This window comes from Aplidium turbinatum, chromosome 2 (genome assembly GCF_918807975.1).
Source record: "Aplidium turbinatum chromosome 2, kaAplTurb1.1, whole genome shotgun sequence".
In the NCBI taxonomy this organism is placed as follows: Eukaryota; Metazoa; Chordata; class Ascidiacea; order Aplousobranchia; family Polyclinidae; genus Aplidium; species Aplidium turbinatum.
The window spans coordinates 31966412-31989616 of record NC_137473.1 but is presented as its reverse complement, the minus strand read 5'-3'; the positions used below and the strand labels follow the sequence as shown (position 1 = coordinate 31989616).

General features: G+C 37.4%; 1 protein-coding gene across 3 annotated transcripts in view; it reads left to right on the top strand.

Annotated features, from left to right (window-relative positions):
• LOC145765014 (uncharacterized) overlaps positions 1–16999 on the top strand; it is a 62056-nt gene extending 45057 nt beyond the window's left edge. For all 3 annotated transcript variants that reach the window (XM_082576746.1, XM_082576745.1, XM_082576747.1), the window contains exons 10-15: positions 2593–2624; positions 3178–3441; positions 5144–5267; positions 8941–9048; positions 11653–11783; positions 12602–16999. In XM_082576746.1, the coding sequence (XP_082432872.1) occupies positions 2593–2624; positions 3178–3441; positions 5144–5267; positions 8941–9048; positions 11653–11783; positions 12602–12805 (863 nt within the window). In that variant the 3' untranslated portion in view covers positions 12806–16999. The remainder of the gene's footprint in view (positions 1–2592; positions 2625–3177; positions 3442–5143; positions 5268–8940; positions 9049–11652; positions 11784–12601) is intronic.
• Positions 17000–23205: the final 6206 nt, after the last annotated feature.

Here is a 23205-nt window from a genome sequence, read left to right as displayed (position 1 = left end):
CCCCTACTTTTTTATCTTCAAGAAGGCGTGTCCCATGCGCGTTGGATAACAACAGCGAGTGGTTACTTAAGAATGCTGATTTTTGAGTAGTGTTGAGCCTCAGGATATCCCTAATCTTCAACGTATGGTTTCTTTCATTGTTTGTATTTATTTGCCAGCATTTTTACTTTCCATCTTAAACCCTCCGCTGCTGAAGGTCCCTCAGTTGTACTGTTTACAAGAGATTTATTACTTGCATATAAATCTGTTGATGAACTAGTATTCAACGCTGTTCTGAAACATTTTGTTAAGCTGGCATCCCAATGGTAAAGCCCTAAAAACGTTGCTTTAAGTTCTCACGCTGAAGCTCCGCCTTTTACTTGCTGATGCGGTAAAACAGAAAAAATTTTCCAAAAAACGTTAATATCGAGCAGACGCTTTTGAAGCGTGGCAACTTACGTGATTTTTTCTCCGAAGAAAGTAATATGGGTCCATGAATTGCATGTTTTTCATCTCCATCAGTGTTTTGGCGTATGATCGACAACAACAATCGAGGACCAGAGCGCTTCATTGGCAGACTGAAAGGCGTTGTGAACGGCTTGATTCGGGATGACCAAGATGATTTGGCCAAAACAGACTTGCGCAATGCGCATGTGTGCTGCTTTGTACAGTATGGTGTGATAAATAATCCCATTGAATTGTGTTTGTGTTGTTGCATTGTGGTTTTGTTTGATAGATCTTTGAACTAAATGATCAAGGGTTTTACATTAGCTCGTATTAGTTGCAACATGCATGTAAAAATCAATGCTGAGGTAATCAATTGTAAATACAATATGCTGGACTGCTACCACTGTACTTAATTGTTAAACAATGTGGCGCAGCACAGCATCTTAACAATCGAAATAAAAGCGTCACTGTAGCAAAACTGCCGTGTTGCTCATTTTTTTTGTCCAAAAATGAGCAAAAACATGTTTTTTCAAAATAACTCCTTTTCTGTTGCAGTTAATAATCATTCGCTATTTCCGCTTGCAGCAGATTGTGCATCAACATGGGTCACTTGACAGGGTTCCATGTGATTTTATGAGCCGTACTGCTTCCATGCTCGCTCAAGGCAAATTGGAAGAGGGTGATATGTCACCAGATTATTATCCGATTTATCCTCACTGCGTTATGCAAGAAAGAACACAATCGGTACCTTTTTTAAAGTCTTTGGTATGACCCGATCTGGAATCGAACCCAGGGCTACCAGAGCCGAAGGCGATAACCACTGAGCCACTGTTGCAGTTAGTATTTCATATTGTATTGACAACAAATAGGAAATCGTCCCTTCCGGTCATTTTGGCGCAAGTTCCAACTCTCTAGCTCTTACCATAATCGTGATAAGGCCAAAATAGCAAAAATCCGCTAGCTGGCACATCAAGATGACGTCATAATGAAAAAATAACGTCATTTTTTTAAATCAGTGAAAATCAGTGACAAAAGTTCAGTCAGAATTTGACCCGAACCTAATTTTCCTGAATAGTCGCCTAAAAGTGGGACACCCTGCTCATAGTAGCTCGCAGCTGCAGGTTTTCGTCTGACTCTCTTCAGGAGTTATCGTCAGAACATAATAGCCTAAAAGTGGTCAAGTATTTATAGTAGAAGAAAAAGGAAATTATGTAAATTTGGCTGATCAAAATAATTCAAAATTAACGAAGAAGTTTTAAAGGCATAAACGAATTCTTATTGGCTGCATAAGATTGGATTGAGAGTTTTATAAAGATTGCATCCGAAAGTTAATTTTGAATTATTCTGATCAGCCACATTTACATAGTTTTCTTTTACTCCTGCCTTCCGGCCACCCTCGGTAACGGGGACATCATTAATTAAGACTGGACTACTACTACTCTACTATAAATACTTCACTACTTTTAGGCTTATTTTATATATATGCACGATTTTATAACCAACATTGACTGTACCTATTCTTTTTCTTGTTTGTTGGCTACTGCATTGTTTTTGCATTGAGTAGAAATTTTGTTTCATTAAAAAAAATTCTTCTCAAAACCTGACCCCGGCTTACCCGGAAAACATTAACAGAGTTGTTTCAATCTTTTACCAAACCTGTTCTTTTACCAAATTTGGTGGTTTACGTTTCTGCAATCCAGTGTTTTGTTTTGCTTGGCGGAGAAAGAACGTGGCTGTCGACTTTTTTTCCTAACTACACTTTTGTTTGCAAAAAAATGGATGTTCAAAATTTCTTCTTGTCTTCTAAAGTATATAATGGCGTGCTAGCTGTTTCGTTTCGACCTAAAATTATTTGTCTTGATTTTGTTTCGTTTCGGAGCAAAAAATCTTTAAGAAGGATTTCGTTTCGACATGAAAAAGTTCGTTATGAACAGCCCTAGTTTGGACTGCCAAAGAATTATTAAATATTTTCGATTGTGTTCATTTTTGCCTAAAACACTTTCGATGTGATTTCTTCGTAAATTGCAATACGAATTTCAGAAAAGTGTTTTTGTATCCGGCTTCTAAAGTTATTTTACTTTTAATTTTGACGTGAATTGTTGGTTCCATAGGATAGGTTTTTTTAATTAATCACTTGTATATACTTGAAATTTCTTTGTGTTTTAGACGACTTTGAAGAGAAGAAAGATTCTCCAGCAGTGAGTAGCTTAAATATTGTTCTTGTCGTTCTCAAAGTATTGAAGTGAAACTAATAAAACACTTTCTCATTTTTTAGCACTTATCATGAGGAAGGCTTCAGTGTATTGTGATATTAATTGTCTGTTTTTTTTTTCATTATCCTGTTCGCTTTTGTGGCGTTTACCGATTCCGATATAAATTGCTGAGTTGCTTGATGTTTTGTTAATGTATAGCAGATAGCAACCATGCATGTCACTCAGCAATGGCAACATCACAATGTCAAGCCTGAATAATAATTAATTAAATATACTGGTGTGTCCGTGTGTTTCGATTGGTGTGCTTTGACTATGAAACCATGGTGATAATTGTTTTTGCTTTCACAAAAGTAGTTAATTTGTTTTTTAAACTTGGAAATGAGTTTGTAGTACACACCATTAAATGTCCTTTCATGACACACATGCACCCTTCTTCCAATAAGCATCGAACCAGCAGTTATTTGAACTTCAAGCGAGCGTCTTCAGTCTTCACTGTTCGGCCTGACGTTACGTTATCACGTCGCTGCGTAATTTTTAGATTGAGGAAAACGTTGTGGAGAATAACGTAATACTTGAGGAGGATTCTGATCTCGAGGATAAGAACTATGACAACCAGATGGATAAAGACGCCTCAAAGGTGTCTGAGGAAGGATACGATGCTGAAGATGACGTCTTGGAGGTGAAAGAGGGAAACAATGCTGAAGATGAGCCCTTTGAGGTGTCTAAGGAAGGAAACGATGCTGAAGATAATGCAGCTAAAGAAGGATTGGATGAGGAAGCTCTTCATAATGATGAAGATACGGTATGTAATGCAATTTTAAGGTTTGATTTGGGATGTGAATTTTTGAAAATGCAAAAGCTCACAGAAAAACTCAAACAATCTTAAACAAGCATGTTTTGTATTACGGTCATTCGAGATGCTTTTGTGATACAGTAGACCTATCTAAATTGTTTAGCTTCTTGCATTGTTTCCCATGGTTTTGACCATGAGAAATCCGAAAATGACAACCATTTTGCTCTCAGATGATGGAATACCCTGCTCTGCCTCAACAGGCCTAAACATTTCCATATTTACCAAAATTTTTGACCTGATCAATGATCATGACGGTGACTGTTCAAACACGATCATTTTGAGCTCTTTATTTCAACTGAAAACACCTTCATGCAATGCCTTACTGATAGCTCACAAGTGAAAATCAACTCTTGGCTAATCTCTTGCCCTTTGACAGATGGTTATTGTGCAAGTTTAAAATTTTAGGATGGTGTCATCATGCCTTTTATGACGTTACCGTCCGAAATAAATCTGAGGTCTTTTTCTGTAAGACTAAACCCATTGAGAAATTTCAAAAGACGTGTATAGGTTGCCTGAAATCAACAAAATGACTTTTCACCATTATTGGCGCTAAGTGCTGCTTCTTAATCCCTCACACTACTCCAAATCATGCTAAACATCCAAAAGTTAATTTTCACTTGTGAGCATATCCACCTTAAATAGACACCTTGTGAGCATAGACACCTATTTAAGGTGTCTATGCTGGGTCTGCTACTATTCGGTGAGTCCGATTCGGTGAGAGCCTTTTTCGGTGAGAGCCTTTTTCGGTGATAGCCCTATTCGGTGATTTTTTTGAATTTTTTTTTGAAAATTATCGGGTACCGTAGCCTAATTAAAACCCCTAACCCCAAAACCCCCTAACCTCAAACCCAAAAATCAAAACCCCAAAAACCCAAACCCCCAAAAAACCCCAAAACTCCCAAAAAAACCAAAAACCCCAAAACCCCCAAAAACCCAAACCCCCAAAAACCCAAACCCCCAAACCCCCAAAAACCCAAACCCCCAAAACCCCCAAAAACCCAAACCACCAAAAACCCAAACCCCAAAAACCCAAACCCCCCAAAAACCCAAACCCCCAAAAACCCAAACCCCCAAAAACCCAAACCCCCAAAAACCCAACCCCCCCAAAAAACCCCAAACCCCTATCCCCTAACCCCTATAACGGCAATGATAATTAGGCTACGGCGCGCAATAATTTAAAAAAAAAACTCACAGAATAGGGCTCTCACCGAATAGGGAACTCACCGAATCGGACTCACCGAATCGGGCCATTCCGGTCTATGCTTGTGAGCTATCAGTAAGGCATTGGATAAATGTGTTTTCAGTTGAAATAAAGAGTTCCACCTCACACATTAAAAAAATTGAGGCTTTTCATTTGTATGCGACAAGTTTGTTAGTCTGTGCTTGCATGTTTGTTTACAGTAAATGTTTTACTTTTTTGTCAATGGCAATCATGTAAAACGTGCTTGCAGTTGCAGAAAAGTACCTTTTCCAATCGTTTTAATTTTTAATCTCTCACTTTTCACTGGCTATTCCACATAAAAATTGTTTTGTGACGTGTCAGCCTGTGTTGCTTTGAAATTTATAGCCTTTTGTATATTTGTAACTTTTGTAAGCCATAAGTTTACGTCATATTTTATAAGCATTAGGTTGAACTACCTGTGTTTTGCAGCAACGCGAAGGGGCTGAAGAGGTAAACAAAGAATCGCTTGTCCAAATGTACGAAGTTGATCCTGATCGACAAGAAGGCGACGAGCTACAAGCTGACAATGCTGATAAGGAGCCTGTTTTCGATGGTAAGTAACTGATTGTGCTACCGACATCCAAGTTTGAAACAATATTACAAATAACGGGGACTAGTGATGCACCGGAGGCAAGATCTTGGCTGACTCTTCCTACCTTGGCAATATCTACTATATACAGTTCTTTTTTTCATTTTTCCTGTCACTACCTTATTCCAAACTCGCTTTGTAAAATTGTTCTCATCCATTCGTTCAAGATGTCCTATCCATCTCTGACGATGACCACACAAGTACTCTTTAACATTCTCAACATCAGTCCACTCTCTCAAAACATCATTTTTAATTTTGTCGAGAAGTGTCTTGCCACACATCATACGAACCATCCTCATTTCTGCCGTTTGCATTTGCCTAATGTCTGTCTTCTTCATCACCCAGCATTCATTTCTATAAAGCATCACGCTTCTTACGCCTTTTACAACCTTCTCTCCCACAAAGTGTGTCTGACAATTCTTTAAACTTTTTCCATCCAGCATGTATCCTTGCCATCACTGCTTTGCTGGTACAATTATCTATTCCTAACATATCTTCAGGATCTAAATTCGATTAGAATTGTAATTAAAGCTATTCAAGTTTTTAGAAATTAGACAAGAATTAGAGCTACCCAAGTTTTCACACATTAGGTTAGAAACTAGATTAAAATTAGTTACGGTAGACGCATTTGTTTTATATCTTTTTCTTTTTGGATGAAGACGCCAATATGGCAACTCTCACATAGGTATTGTAAGTTGTGACGCAAGTGATTTGACGGAGTTTTTAATGGCTTCGCTACTTAAAGGATGTAATGACAGTATGTCACATTGATCTTAATCGTTTTGTTGCATTTTTCTTGTGTGAGGTTGACATGAGCGCAGTTTCCTTTCATTTGCTGAAAAATACTGTTGGACAAACTAGAATTTTTGGCAAAACCCGAAGATCAGACTAGAGCTACAATTACTGTGAACAAGTTTTTGCCGAATTAGATTAGAATTACCGACATTTTGCTCTAATTGATGTAATTAGACTAAGAGTGTGCGCAAACCGTGGCGGACGAGCTTGAACTTTTCGGCCGTGGAAAGGTCCGGATTTTAAATAATATGTGACCTGCACGATTTTCATCAATGTCTTAAGTTTACAACGTTTAGTAAACATTATTTTTGTTTGACAACCCGACAAGTTCAGCCAGTGTGAAATCAAGCAAACGAATCTTTACCTATATTCCTTGAAGTTACATCTTTTGATTACAATTGTGGAAACCTAATTCCATTCGCTCGCACGCAGCGCAAAATGTAGCCTAATTTTAAGTCGTCCACACGCCGAAACCCCTAGCAAAAAATCTGCTACTGTTTTGCGGTTAAATAGTCTACTCGCGTCCTGTTTATGAACAAGGCATAGACACCTTAAATAGAAGGACTAGTATTTGCTATGCTCGGTATTTGGAACTTGGGCCCCAAATCCAAACTTGGGTCCATCTAAAATGTGGTATAAATTATTCATAAAACTTTGCTTTTGATGTCTTTTACAGGGTTTTGGGGGGCAAGGATTCCATTTTTCACACTTGTTTTGTTCTAAAATATCAATGAAAGGTCTTTTGAAGCTTATTAGTCGCAAAAATATTACAATTTTGGCAAAAATGGGTGTTTTTTTTACTTAAGTCAATGGAACAAGAATTAAATTAAATTAAATTTTACACACCTTTTCACTATCTTATATGATGAACACCTGCAAAATTTGAGTGAAATTTATTGAGAAACACGAGAGTTATAAAGCATTTAGTTTGAGGGGGTCTGCTGAGGGGGCACAATTTTTTTACTTTTGGCCATGTTTGAGGTCCTATTACTGTTTAAGTAAATTAGGTAAGAACCTAATTTTTTTATAGGTGATAGTACTTCTGCCAAATATTGAAAAAATAACATCGTTCACATTGTCACTCTAAAAGGTCAAAGGCCAAAGACATCCAAATGTGGCCGTTTCCAGCTCTCGGTTAAAATTTTCCAAACTTAACCTTGCCAAGACCCTATTTTTGATTGGTTTTGGCTGACATTTAGTAGAAATGTTGTTTACAGGATTCTCTATAAACTGAGAAAATTTCAGTACAAAATATTAAAGGGGTTGGGAGGTATTTAATGTGAAACATGGGTCAAAATGACAAAAAGCAAAAAAGAGGTCCTTTTAATATCCCGGTTACCCATGACCCCAGTAAAAATTTACACTGAAATGTCATAGAGAATCCTGTAAACAACATTTCTACTAAATTTCAGCCAAAACCAATCAAAAATAGGGTCTTAGCAAGGTTTTAAAATTTTGGAAAATTTTAACCGAGAGCTGGAAACGGCCACATTTGGATGTCTATGACCTTTGACCTTTTAAAGTGACAATATGAACGATGTTATTTTTTCAATATTTGGCAGAAGTACTATCACCTGTAAAAAAATTAGGTTCTTACCTAATTTACTTAAGCTGTAATAGGACCTCAAACATGGCCAAAAGTAAAAAAATTGTGCCCCCTCAGCAGACCCCCCCAAACTAAATGCTTTATAACTCTCGTGTTTCTCAATAAATTTCACTCAAATTTTGCAGGTGTTCATCATATAAGATAGTGAAAAGGTGAGTAAAATTTAAGAAAAATTGAATAGGTTGAATTTCTTGACTGTGTGAATTGACACGGAATGGCCCAATGGTAAATTTTCAAGTGGCTGGTGGCAGATCAAGCTCTCGTCAGATTACATTCTAAATTTGTACAATTAGTTTTAGTATTAATTGGCAAGTTTTCCAACCCCAAGCTAATAAAAATTTTATAAAAAGGTTTTTTCACTCCACTCTACTACACAGCTGTGTATGTGACCTTTGTTAAACGGATGCTGTTTTACGATCTTCATTGTAGAGTGCTTCAATATCACGCCAGCGTGCAACATGCATTTTTGCCTCTTTCATGAAAGAGAGTTCTTTATTGTGCTCAGTTGCAATTTGTGAAAAGCGTTGCAATTAGTTGCAATTCACATTTCTTTGTCATGCTTTCGACGGTTTCAAACTTCGTTACGCTGCTGACCAACTTCTTAATTCAACTGTTTCATCACAAACCATTTATTTGTGCTGCAATTCATTGGCAAACATTGCTTGCTCGTTAACTGCAATTGTTGTGGATATTTTCAATAGATTTAGCAACAGTTAGCCATAGTAGCCTACAGTAATTCATAGTTAGGCCTATGTATGCGCAATTTGCGCAAATTACGCGTGCTAGTCTTAAGATTTTGGGACCCAAGTTTAAAAACCCGAGATTGCGAGTTACGAGTCCTTCTATTTAAGGTGTCTATGGAACAAGGAGTGGACATCCATCCTCTGAGCATATTGCTGCTGTTCCCATAATTCGTGTTTTGTCAGGATGTATTTAGGTTAGCTAGGCGTGAGGTAGCTGCGTGGTCATTTATTGCGTGCACATTCGTCATAACATAGTGAACAACATATATTTTAAGTTATGGCCCGCGAACCAAGCTGGTTATGTGTATTTGACCCAGCAGTGTTGCAAGTTTGCACACCTCTAAATTAGACAACTAGAATTATTTAGTTGGCCAAGTCTGCTGTCGAAAATCTTTGCAAAGCCGTCAAATTTTTTTCGCCACCCTGCCAAGCACCTGACTGGGTGGTCTGGTCAGTTTTGTGAATGCATTGTTAACATCTCTGATTTGTCTAGTTGCTGAAGCTGATGACGATCCAAGTGAAGAGGACAATGATGAGGAGGTGGACGAAGAGGACATCGACGCCAATGAAGCCGCCACGGATGAAAATTATGACGAATCAGGTAGATAGTGATCAGCATCTACAATTTCTTGATCAAACATACTCCTTTCTGTGAAAGGTTGGTCAATGAATTTGGTCAATTTTCACTCTGTCTTTATATACTTCAACTGCGTGCTACCAGAAAAATTTCAATGTTGTAGAATGCAAATAGTTGGAGTTACGTGCGATTATTTATCAAACAACCTGCGTAAAAGCCATTTGCCAAACCAGTCAAAAAGGATTGCTTGACAAAAAAGATTTTACTATGTAGCCCCTCCCTTCTGAAACCTTCATGCAAATACATTCTAAAAAAGCATAACCTTGTTAAACCCAAAATCTTCGCTCCCCGAAAGCACCATTGCTGCAAGAAAATTTTCAATAATAAATGATCGCAAAGACACTTCAAAAAGACCTATTGTTTGTATACACCACCACCTTCATTGCATGTGAAGTTACAACAAATTAATCTCCAAACCATTTAAAATTCACAACAGCTAAAATCGTATTTACCTGTGATGAAATTCTCTTGACTGAATTTAATTCTTACTTTAATCACAATTTCTCAATGAATTGTAAATTCGATCAGATGTGTGTCTTCACAATTACTTCTCTAAGAAAATTAAAACTGAAGTTTATCCATTTCCCCCTGCAGCTGTGTCGTCCGTGTGGAAGCTTTTGATTGACAGGGTCTGCTACTATTCGGCTACAGTCCGATTCGGCTAGTCCGATTCGGCTATTATCATATATTTCAAAAGATAAAGTCATATTTTTCAATTTTTTAGGTAAAAAAAATGGCCTTAGTAATAAGTAACAGCACAACGTCACTATCAAATGAGACGTCTGCCGACGTTGAATCAGTGTAAAAATGACGGATTTTGCCGTCTGGGAAGGCACTCAAAGGTAAACACTCGATAAAATGCAAGAATGTAAAAGAAACAATATTGTGGAATAAAATACAAAATTCTTAGAATAAACAGAAGAATCGGACATACATCTCTCTGATCATTTTTAATGTAAAAATTCCTTTTGTGGTCCCTTTGTCTGGAACAAATCCAAACTGTGCTGTTGAAATTTCCGATTTTAGTTTTGGTCTCAATCTCATCGTCATTCGGAGTAAGATCTTTGTTAGATGATCCACAAGGCTAATTGTTCTGTGGAGTGAGCATTCTGTTGCTCCGGTTTTCTTTGGTAAAGTTATGAATATGGAACGTACCATATCACTAGGGATGTTTCCGGTGTCATAAATATGATTTAAGATCTCAGTGGTTAGGTCTAAACCCATTCATCTAAAGCTTCGATAATTTCAACTATAAAAGAAACGATATTGTGGAATAAAATACAACATTCTCTAAATAAACAGAAGGCGTCGTTGGATTTAGAATTTTGTAATAGTTGATGATTCTAATATATTCTAAGTTTGCATACAGGCGGTGACGTAGGATACATGTCAAGTTCATGTGAGCAAACATTTTAATTTAATAGTTCAAACATTTTGCGCTAAATTTCATTTCAATTTATTTTTCTTTGTCGGAATGCAAAAGAAACGATATTGCGGAATAAAATACAAAATACAATTCAAAACTGTAGCTGAATAGGAACTAGCCGAAACGGGCCAGTTTCGTTTCTCATCTGGTTGAAAGCAAATGTTACTCACAGGATTGGGTACGGGGAGCCACTTGTGAATGTGGTGCTGAGGAACAGACCGCATTATCAACGATTGTACCATCTTCAAGCCACATGGAGGGGAAGGTCTGTGTGTGTCTTGGATAATGCAGCAAAAGATTGGCTGCTCTTTAGTAGCCTTCCAGCTTAGTCCGGGAACATTGTGAATCTGGGGTGGTAAAAGAATAGACCTTCGGTCCCAGAGGCTCACACGACAAAGAAAACTAAGTTTGCTCGGAGAAACTGATTTTGGTTGTGTCAGCACTTTAACACTCATGTTAGCAAGACTCCGTAGGGAAAATCACGTACATAGGCTGGATTTACATGCTATGTCAAGGTATGACCACCTTCTCAACCAGATGGTCCTAAAACCGCACTTATAAAAGCCCCAGCGCTTGAAATCTCGACGCCCTTTTTCCCATCATGCTACGGCAACCTTCAACTCCAACTTCAGATTTCCTAAGTTTGAAATAGTGAATGTAAAGAAGTCGCAAGACCGGTTCAATTCACGGTCTTTCCCAATATCAATGCGGAACTACTTCGGAAGGAATGGGTGAAGCTCAATCGCTTGCGAACTGGGGTGGGCCGTTTCAATAGCAACATGTTCCAATTGGGCCTCGCCGACTTACCATCTTGTGCAATGTGCATGTGGCTCAGATTTTCAGACTGCATACCACATTCTCTACCAATGTCCTATGACCGACCCAAGGATAGACATGTAGACCTATCAACGTTCGATGAACACACAATCCATCGGCTGCTGCACCTGGATATAACAACATGACCTCTGGTGGCCTCAAACCCAAGAACAAAGACACCCATGTTTGTCCCGACAGTGAAAAAGTACACCTGACATAGCAAACGTAGATTGTGTGGTGAAGACATGTACGTATTTATTTACATCATTTAGTTTTGTTTTGCTTTACAAAATTTTAAACAATACCGCATCATTTTTTGTGTTCAGATGAGACCAAAGACGAAAACAATAAGATGTTGCAACATCCTGATGGAGGAGATGCTGAAGAGGAGGAAAGACCAGTGTTTGGAGTTCCTGGACCAAAGTCGAATAAAGATGTTGAAAATTATGAAGAAGAGGTGATTCTTTCTTTAAAATTAGTGATTCGCGGAACGTAGCGATAATGATTAACCATAACTTATTTATCAGTTGCACTGGCTCAAACATTTTGTTTTTCAAACTGGGAATTTGACAGTTCTCGTTTTAAGACAAGAACATTATGTTGCAAAATCATACAAACGAATTTATTTTCCCACAAGTCAGTTTAATCATAAACGGCTAAAAATCGATTTCGATCAGTTAGCAGCTAGATCATCTTCAGTTAAGCTTATTCAAATAGACATCTGTCAGAAGATATTTTATTGTGTTGTTGCAATGTCATTGCCAATAGCATTTAAGTTACCTCGTTTTTAGGTGAGGTTACACCAGTTCGTCACAAGACGATTTTCAGGCAATCACTTGCATTACTTTTCACTTTTTGATACCAAATATCGTGATTTGTTTCCCAAGTGGGTGAACCTGATTATGATGACAAGCCCACGATATAAACGAGACCTCATAGATATAGCAAAAATCACTTAGAAAAAAACTCTAGTGCTTACAACATAATATGTCATTGATTCAGAAGTCTTTCAAGCGGTTTTCATACCAGGCTGTACGTACATTGTACAAGCCCTAGAGTATGTAAACATATAAAGATTTACTTGACCAAACGAGAAAATATAGTATACTAAGTCCAAGCTCTGTTGAAAGAAGTATCGTAAACGGTTGGACTTGTGAAGCAGCATTCCTGTACTTGCACATTGCAAGTTTTTATACTGTAAAATGATTACAGTACTGTCAGGTAGCGTTTTTCACATTTCTGTTGTGACTGTAATATTACTCACTTCTATTGCAGGATTATGAAGATGACAATTATGATGAAGATGGCAAAAAACTTGCAATGGAGGACGATGAAAAATATGTTCAAGATCAACCTCCCAACAATCCTGTACTTCCTGGAGAAGAAGATTATGAAGAAGATTCGGATGATGAAGAAGATCAAGAGTTTAGTGATGCGGACAGAAGACATGACGAGGCTGTAAGGTTAACCGAAGGTTGAGAAAAGTAAAAGCGAATTTTTGTGCAAAATAGTAGAAACATACCGTGTTCTTAAATTCTGAAGAAAAAAATCCTTTCCTGCACATGTTCTAAGTAACACAGTGGTACAATGCCGTCTGTATGGTGCATTGGTAACATTGTTTGGTGCCGTTGAAGATAAATAGTGTGTGCTTTTTTGATCTTTTCTTGAGAAAATTCTAAACATTCTTGTTCCTTGCCTCATTTGTTTTTCTACGATTTCGCACAACTTCGAAAGCATAATGAAATAAGACTTTAGAATCGAATATACTGTATATCATTTGAAGGTTTTGTTTGAGGTGTGAAGTTTGTTTTTGTTGTGAAATTGTTTGTTTAGAATGTTTAATGTCAAGAAATTGATTTCGTTGCGAACTGCAACCACAACTTTAAAAAGCAGAAGCTCTTCGCTTTGACCGGTGTGATGTTGGTGCTGATATCATGGCTTTCTGTTGCAATGCACTGAATCAAAACTTTAACGACATTTTTGTCATTTTGATTCTACTCTACACATGTGTCATTAGTATGGTGTTTACTGTTTATGTTTTGGTATTGCCGACAGTACTGCGGAATAATGTTGCAGATAGAGGTGTTTGCTCTTTGTGGGCCTCAGTACTGCGCTGTACTGGTCACATATTTGCTTGCTGGTGTGGTGAGCGTTCAGCGATGTACTTGTTGATCAAAACCACTCTACACAGCACCCTTCACTGATGAGTTGCTGTGAAGCGTTAAATATTATCATGGGGTGTATTTTGGTTGGACACTTAAACCTTTGAAGTATTTTTGATTAATATCCCAATTTTCTCCGCACGGAGAGTTGCCACAACAAATCAACATCAACTGCAATACGTTGAACGTGATAGAAAAGTTAAAACAGTCCTAATAAGCTTATTTTGATTTAAGCGAAACGCTAAAAAAAAACTTTCTAAACCGTTTTAGAATTATCTTTTTACCTAGCAACAGGAACCTTTCTTAAATGAGGTGATAAACAGGTTTGCTAGTTGTTCATTATTGTCCACCACTCCCAACAAGTCGCTCTGGTACTGCTTTTCCATACTCGACTGTCTGCATGAATAAAACTAAACTGGTCTAACTCCCAAAAGATGCTATTTGAGATTTTTAACCTATATTTTCTTAGGATGTTCCAATTACGTACATCATGATTAGGAAACGATGCTTTTAAATTGTGCAAGAAGCTTTTCGTATCTCGTGGATGTTTCACTTTTCGCAACATTGAAATTTGATGTAGACATTGTAGACTTTCAAAGCAGTATGAACGTCACACGTAACTGTAATAACCTATTTTTAAACCTCTTCATCTTTTCTGTCAAACCAATATTTTGAATGTAATCAAGGCAGTATAAATCATGCTATATTACATTGGTTATCAACATGTTTTGTAACAATTTGCATTTTGCTTGTTTGTGCTTTTTTGTAGTACAGTATTATTATTTTTCAATTTTTATTGTAATTAGGTGCTTTCGCTAAAATTGCACAATTAAAAATCAACTAATGTTAATTTTTGCCGAAGTTTTCCTTGCTTTCGCTCAACTGGTTGCTGAATTCAAGAGTTGGTCGTTTACAAAATGTCACAAACTCTGCACTGATGATATTACGTGGTGAAGATACTTCGAGCCACCAGCCAGTGAAACAAATACAAATCTATCAGCACAGGATGTAAAAAATAATGCAGATATTGATGAACTCGTACCGTGCCTGGACTTTTTAAATCTAGTGCAGATGCAGTTGGTATCATTTTTTAGTTTGAAATTATTGTAGTGTGTCCCGCCCATCCAAAATTTTAGGAAACTTCTAGGCGTTTATTGTTTTGTTTTTTTACCGAAATGTGAAAATCGTTAACAATTTACCACATATTCCTTTGATCTTATCTCGTTTTTTTCTTGCTCAAAGTTGTATCTCAAGTTTAGTAAAAGGTTTATGTGAAATGAAATCAACAATTCTTTGTGAACCATATCAATAATTTGTTTCATGAAATGAATGCGTGGTCTGCTAAAGTTTCATATGTTGCTTTATGTTGGACTTTTGGTTGAGAGTTCGGCAGTTCGCGTGGTTGTACCACAAACATATGAAATGATATTACACCATTGGGTTAATTGTTTTAAGTTACTTTAATATTAACTTTGGGAGAAAAGTTTTGTTGCTGTACCATTCATTGCTTCTGGACAACAAAATAACTCGGTGACTCAGCATTATTCGAACTACAATAAAACCCTTCAAAAATGAACAAATTTAGCAGATTTTCTAGCAGTAGGCTACTTACTAGGGCGGGTCACGAAATCACTTTTTTTTGATATCCACCTGCCTCATACGGATTTTGATAGATAGACACCTAAAATTGTTGTATACAAAATTTCAGCTCATTTGAACAATGGTTTGGGATGAGGAAATCGCGTTTAATTTTTGCCAAAAATTGCAAAATTGGGTAAAAATGCGAAATTTTAGATTATGTTCAATCTATATTTTTCAAGTGAAATTTATTTGCTGTGGCCTTATACTTATTTTTTAGACAGTTATGGACTTGCTGAAGTAAGTTAGAGCTGCAGAGATTGCATTTTATTGTTTATTGTAGTAGTATTAAACATTGAATTTTTTCCGAAAATTGCAAAAAACGCAAAATTTTGAATTTATGTTCAATCTGTATTTTTCAAGCGAAATGCGTTTGCTGTGGTCTTATACTTATTTTATAAGACAGTTATAGAATTACTGAAGATAGTTGTAGCTGCAGAGATTACATTTTATTATTTATTGCAGTAGTATTAACATTAAATTTTTGTCGAAAATCTAGGCTACTGCTTTAATGATCGTAGAACATCACTATTCACTAATCTTAATTTTGTATTTTTCAGATTTATTAATATCTAATTATTAAGTAATTCCACATGAAATAATACCTACAAAACTGTATAAACGGAAATGCCGAGAACTCCAAGAAGTACAAGATAGAAAGTTTGTCATATTGTCGGACCATCTAAGCCACTTCCACTGGCTGAACTGCCTACACTAAGAGATGTTTTTAATTACTTAAATCTTTTGAAAGAGAGATGTGTCGGGAATTTTAATGAGATAAAGGAAATTGAAAATATTATTCAACCCATTAAGAACATGTTTATCACGGCTGGTTCCAACATACCTCTCAAGGATGGTAAATCCATTCGGAATAAATTGATACGTCACATTAATAGTCCAGTCGTTGAAGGGTTTTACCTTGACTTAATTGGTGTAAAGCTGAAATTTTGAACATTGGTTCTGTTCATTGTGTACAATGACCAAAAAAAAATCCCCGTGAAAATTTTTTGGTGAAAAAAAGTTATCCGCTATTTTCGAAATTCCGCCATTTTTTTCAAAATGGCGGATGTACAAATAGTGAATTATTCAATTTTTATGAAATTATTGTTAGTGTTGGTGCTCATTTAAAAGTAAATTTCATACTGCATACTGCAATTATTTCACATTGGCAAAGTTTTGGTCCACCGTGATTGCCGGAGGAAGTTTACGGATACACGGAAAAAGGGTTCAGGGAAAATGCCTGCAAAGAAATTACGATCTGTGACAAGGAAATTCAAGCTTCTGAAGCCTCCAGTATACTTAGTCAAAAAGGTGCTGATGGGATTAATGCTGCTAGTACTAATAGAGGGGACAACACTGTTGCGACAGCTGGTCGTAAAGTACACATAGAGTCATAGACTGTTGTAAAAGTTATAGGCTACCAACCCAATCGATATACAGCTAAGGAAGAACAGAGAGGAAAGTGGGTCCTGCGTCACGAGGAAACGAAGTGTTTGAATTCTTGATGGAAATTTCGGCAGTAAGACTCATTGTTTGTTTTGTGGGACTCGAGCTCACGGACAGACCTGGCTTTAGTTTTGTTAAAACAGATGTTTTTGCAAGGACTATATTAGAGTATTGTGAGAGACGTTCTGACGATTGGTCATGCGTCGTGAAAAGTCGTATTGAATATTACGGTAGCGATTTGCATGCTGCAAACTGTTTATACAGTACCATCATTCTTGTAGTGTTAATTTTATATATGGATTTAACGTACCCTTGCAATGTGGTAGAGTACCTGAGGCAAAACGTCGAAAATCTGGTCGACCGAAGGGTGAGGAACAGGACCAGGTATTTCTAAAGATGTGTTCCCATCATGAACAGAATGATGAAGAACAGTTAACGATATCAGACCTCAAATCTAAAATGAAGGAGTTTTTAGCAAATGATGATTGCCTTCCTTGTGGATTAAAATATGTGAAGACCCAATTATAGAAACATTGCGGTGAATCTATTTATATAGCTGAAGGTCAGGGCCTTCATTGCATTGTCACGATGAGAGAGAAGACATCCGAAATCCTTCGATCTCATTAGGCTACCTAAAAACAAGGCATGAGGATGATGAAGAGTCACAAAAGAGAGAAATAATTAAAACTGCAGCAAGACTTATCAAAAATCGTGTTGCATCTGTTAATGATCACTATCCAAGCACAGACGCACTCAATAATAATAATCGTGTTTTATTTGCGCCCATTGCGATACATAACATAGCCTACAGTAACACTGCGATCACAGATGCGATAGCCTCTAACAGACGACAGGGAGCAGCGAAGTGACATTTAGGCCTAGTCTTCGAGTCAGCTGCTCCCCTTATTTTGGCTTGCCATTAAGTGTCTGTGCCGAGATACAGCCGCGTGCTCTGGAGCGGTATCAAACCCACGTCCTTTCGAACGTCGCGCAGGCGTTCTCACCACTCGGCTACGCAACCGACACTCAATCTCGGTCCTGCTCTAATGTAGCCCACTTGCCTGAAACTTTGCGAACACTGTTGAGTTCCTTAGTTGTAGGAAAAGACACAAAGCAAAAGGTTGCAAGTATTAGCCAAGCTGTCAGACCACGAGCGGTGATTGCACCATTGCAAATTGGTCTTGCTGTTCAAGGACATCATTTGTACAGGTCGAGATTTCTTGTTGATACTTTACAGTTTACACAATATGGGATATTGTTCTTCTTACGCAGAAGTCCTGAAGTTTGAAAAGAATGCAGCTGATTGTGTAGCGTCAGAAGCCATTGTTCTAGAGAACATAGACCTACTCGAAAGTACAATGTTATTTGCAGCTGACAATATTGATCATAATATTATCACCCTGGATGGGAAGGGGACTTTCCACGGCATGGGAATGGTTGCTGCCTTGACACCGAGTCAGAAAGCAAACCGTATGATTCCAAGGCACAACATATCACAACTCAACATCATAAAGAAGACTAGGATTGAAATCATGCAACTCCGCTTTGCCAATAAAGCGCAGAAGACATCACTGGCTGGTTATGCACCTTTTTCTCAGGATCAAACCCTGAGCAATATTGTGAATGGTGTTGTGGCGAGGATGACGTTAATGTACATGAACATACACAAACGAAAAAATGATCTTGATCAGTAAAACACTTCGGGGTAGTCTAAAGGCTGTGAAGTGATCAATGCTCCAGGGGATGCTGATGTTCCGATTGTGAAGGCTACTGTTCTTAATGCAGTGTCACACTCGACAACGTTGATTGGAGAAGACACAGATCTGTTGGTCCTGCTTCTTCATTATGCGCAACAAGCAGACAAAGATCTATATTTCCGTTCCGACAAGGAAAATGCTGACAAAGTGTATCATATGAACGAGCTAAAAATGGTGATGGGTGAAGAATTATGTTCCCAATTACTTTTTCTACATGCCTACACTGGATGTGACACAACATCAAGAATCTTTGATGTGGGTAAGAAAATCTGTCTTTTACAAGCTGGTAAAGGGTAATGCTACTCTGAAAGACTGTGCTAATTACTTCCTTCTTCCAAAGCAGACAGCAGCATCCATTGTGAACAAAGATTTTCAAGCGAGGGCTGTGACTTTTGGGGGCACGCGGACGGATTTCCTCTCGTCATTGCACTACAGCGTACTAAGAAAAAAAGTAGTCTCTTCCCAATCATTTGTGACACCAGAACGCCTACCACCTACTGAGTCATCGAAAAAATTTCACTGTCTAAGAGTTTACTACCAAATAATGGCGTGGCTAGGACAGGAGAGTGATATGGAAACTTACGGGTGGGGTTGGAAACTGGAAGGCAGTCAGTTTGTGACATGAACGCATGCTGACCCAGATTCCCTCTTATAGATTATCCACTGCAACTGTCTGTAGCACTGCCAGGTATAGCTGTAGGCAGAATAATCTACCCTGTATTTCAGCATGTGGACAGTGCAACTTGATGCCTGTGACAATACGTAGGCTACAATCAGTCATTACTGGATGAAGATAATGACCAGGACTTATTAAGTAACTGAATGTAAATAACTTAATAAGTGGTCTGCGATTCTTGTACTGCCAGTGTTTCACTATTGTTTTTTTTCATATAAGCCTTTCCATTAAACTAATTAGTTAATTTCATTTTGAATTGTCTTATTGAATTCCATACCACCTTAAACCTAGGGATAGACACCAGAATTAGAGCTCTAGCATGAATATTAAGTGAATTATTGTTATTATACTATTTTGGCGGCCATCTTGAAAATGACAACTTTCCGGTGCTCTGATTCTCCTTGATTTTTAATATATTATTCTTAATGAAAAAAAATTTGGAAAACCTTCTGTAGGAAATTTTTGGGGTCTTGACCTGATATATATTGACCTGACTATAAGTGAACAAAATTATCGTTTTTGGAACTACTGTATTATACATTATCGTACCGGCAGGCTATAATATTTTGTTTATGTCACTTCGTTTAAAGTCAAATGTAGATGTTATTGAGTACCTACTTGCTTATTAATTGTGACAATGATAATATCATATTCTAAAGCCGTAGTATGACGATACTTCGAAAAAATATTCAAACTTTGTTTATCCGCCAATTTGAGAAAAAAATGGCGGATTTTCAAAAAAGGCGGATAACTTTTTTTCACCAAAAGATTTTCACGGGGATTTTTTTTTGGTCAATGTACATAATCAACAGAAACAATGTGCAAAGTTTCAGCTTTACACCAATTAAGTCAAGGTTCGGCCCTTTTTTTCGCTTCAACGACTGGACTATAAAGATTATAGCAGTTTGAAGAGAAAAAGTCTAACCGCAAAGAAGAAAAAATTGTTTATGGAACGATTAAATAGAATTGTAGATATCATCAAATGTAATTGTCCGATTTGGCTTTGTAGTGATTATGGTTGCGATGGTTGCAAATACAAGGCTCACACAAGGTGCAACAGATGCTAAACTCCCATTAGTAGACCTTCATTTTGTTATGGATCAAAGACTAAGAAATTCTGATAGACCTAGCAGCTATCAGATACAGAATATTCACCGTGCTGAAACATCACATCTACAAAAAAAAAAGTATTCTAAAGCTGTGGAAGGATCACGTCAATCAACGCAGGCATACAATAACGAGGCTATTGATAATTTTTCTGACTCATCAAGTTTGGCATCAGTTGTGAATTCAGAATCAGAATATGAAGCAGGTTTTCCAACAACATCACAGAGTGAAGAAAAAAAGAGATTTGTAACGGACTGGCATCAAAACATTTTAAGGACTACCGTGATCGAATCGGAGAGATTTGGCATTTCGAATCGCGCCACAGCAGCCATCTGTACTGCGCTCCTTGTTGATTTGGGTGTGGTCACGAAAGATGACACACAATTAATAATTGATCACAACAAAATTAGAAGAGATAAAGAAGCAATAAGAAACGAAAAGGTTCAATCAGCTGTAAGTCCATTGCAATATGTTTACATCAAGGCTTATTTTTTGATGGGAGAAAAGATCTAACAATGGAGAAAAGGCATGAAACTGGTGGACACCAACTCGTAAGAAAAGAACATTATACAATCGTAAAACAGCCTGGTGGAGAGTTTCTAACACATATGACTCCAGACAGTGGACGCAGTCAAGATGTAGCTAACTGCATTATATGATGTGATCAAAAATAAGAATATGATACGATGTATGCATTTTATTGGTTGTGATTCAACTAATGTGAACACAGGAAGATTCGGTGGAGTAATATGCTCTTGTTGAAAAAGAATTAGGTCACAGATTAGTATGGTTGATTTGTGAGTTACACGCAAACGAACTGCCATTTCGACACTTGTTTATTGAACTGGACGGGCCAACCACTGGAAATGAATCATTCAAAGGACCTATTGGTCGTCTTTGTAAAAATGTTGAAGATTTGTCTATCAATAATAACTTCACCCCAATAACTGATGATGCTGGGCTTCCACTTCCAGAATTACCTGGCGATGTTGTTAAAGATTTATCATGCGACCAAAAATATTTATTCGAGATCACACACACCATTACAACGGGACAAATTTCACCACTGGGCCACTAAATCATGCTCGCTGGCTTACACTTGCATCCAGGGTTTGTCGTTTGTGTATAAGTCAACACAATTTGATTTTCGGCAAAAATTTAATTTTTAATACTACTACAATAAATATTAGAATGCAATCTCTGCAGCTCTAACTTACTTCAGTAAGTCCATACTTGTGTAAAAAATAAGTGTAAGGCCACAGCAAAGGAATTTCACTGGAAAAATATAGATTGAACATAATCTAAAATTTCGCATTTTTACCCAATTTTGCGATTTTCGGCAAAAATTAAACGCGATTTCCTCATCCCAAACCATTGTTCAAATGAGCTGAAATTTTGTATACAACAATTTTAGGTGTCTATCTATCAAAATCCGTATGAGGCAGGTGGATATCAAAAAAAAGTGATTTCGTGACCCGCCCTACTACTTACCCTCGTCAGGAAAATAGTCCAACCAAATGCATTCAAAGAAAATATTACTGTCAAGAAACACGATCAATTATAAGAGCTGTTACTTTCCTTGCACATATTGTTACTATCGTCGTCGCCTTGACAGGATGCTTTAGACAGGTCAATGTGGAAGCAGGGTATGAAGGCGATTGTGGCACGTGGAGGACTGGAGGTAGATCCGGCCACCATCGGCAGGGCCGACAAGAGGGGGGGACAACCGGTGCATTGCACCGGGGCCCGGTGAGTTCAAGGGGGCCCGACAAAATGTCTAAATTCACGCGATAAAAAGATTGATTTCAACGATTTTGCATAAAATATTGTTTTTATATTAGTTCCGTATGTCGAATGGGGCCCCCTTATGGGTAGCCTAGGCTATGCCCTTTTTTTAAATTACAGAAATTTCAATTTTTTGAGTTTGGGGGCCCGACAAAATGTTTAAATTTGCGTGCTTAGGTTGATTTTGCATAAAATATTGTTTTTTATATGAATATTAGTTTTGTATTTTGAATGGGCCCCCTCATGGGTATGCCCTTTTTTAGAATAACAATATTTTCATTTTTTTTGCGTTCAAGGGCCAATAAAATGTTTAAATTTGCGTGTTAAGGTCAATTTTGCATACATTTTTTTTAATATTTTGAAGTTGGTATTTCTTATATGAAGTTGGTATTTCTTAAATTGAAGTTGGTATTTCTTAATGTCATGAACAATAGCAATGCATTCATCCTAATTTTGCTGCCCTAGTCTCTGCAGATTTCAAGGTTAGAAATGGTATTGTATGTTAATGTAAAGCTGTAAGCACACATATGCAATGCTATGTTAGCCATGTCGGATAGTATTGCAATTTTATCTTCAAAATGGATGATTTTACCCACTTGTTGCCATGGTTACAATCAGGTGTTTCCAGAGTTAGGAAAGGTTAGGGTTTTGATCTTTGCCCAGGACTAAAAAAGATATTCAAAATACAAGTTTTTGTTTTCAACAGCTATAAACTTTTCCTCAAATTGGGGCAGGATTCCATATCTGACAACGCTATTGAGGCTATATTTACATTATGTAGTGTTTTAGCATTTTATGTTTGTGTAAGCTTATAACTAGTGTGTATCTGTGAATTTAAAGTTATATTTACAATAGTGCATTGTTTGTGAAATAATGGAGTGTTAATACGTTAACCTAATTTATCCTTTGTAAGAACACGGACCGCAAATTTTGCTTGTGATTGGTGAGATATCACGCGACATGTCGCGCTGGGGGCCCGGCAGCAACATCTGCACCGGGGCCCGCCAGGGCTCTTGGAGGCCCTGACCATCGGTAATTGTGACGTCACCGGATTAAACCTGGACTGCTACTGCGTTACACGTATGCAGCCAAATTAGTTATTTTCCTGACGAGGGAACAATGCTGCACCAACATGTTTGTAGGCTATTTGTTTTGATTTGTACAGAGTGAACAGAAAGTCCTTAGGCCTAGGCTACTTATGAACAATTGATTAATAGAAAATAAATAAAATTTCATCAAAAAGATATCACAATGAGAGCTTACAATACTAGAAATAAATTTGTTTTTAATGTGGCCACCCTTCACTTG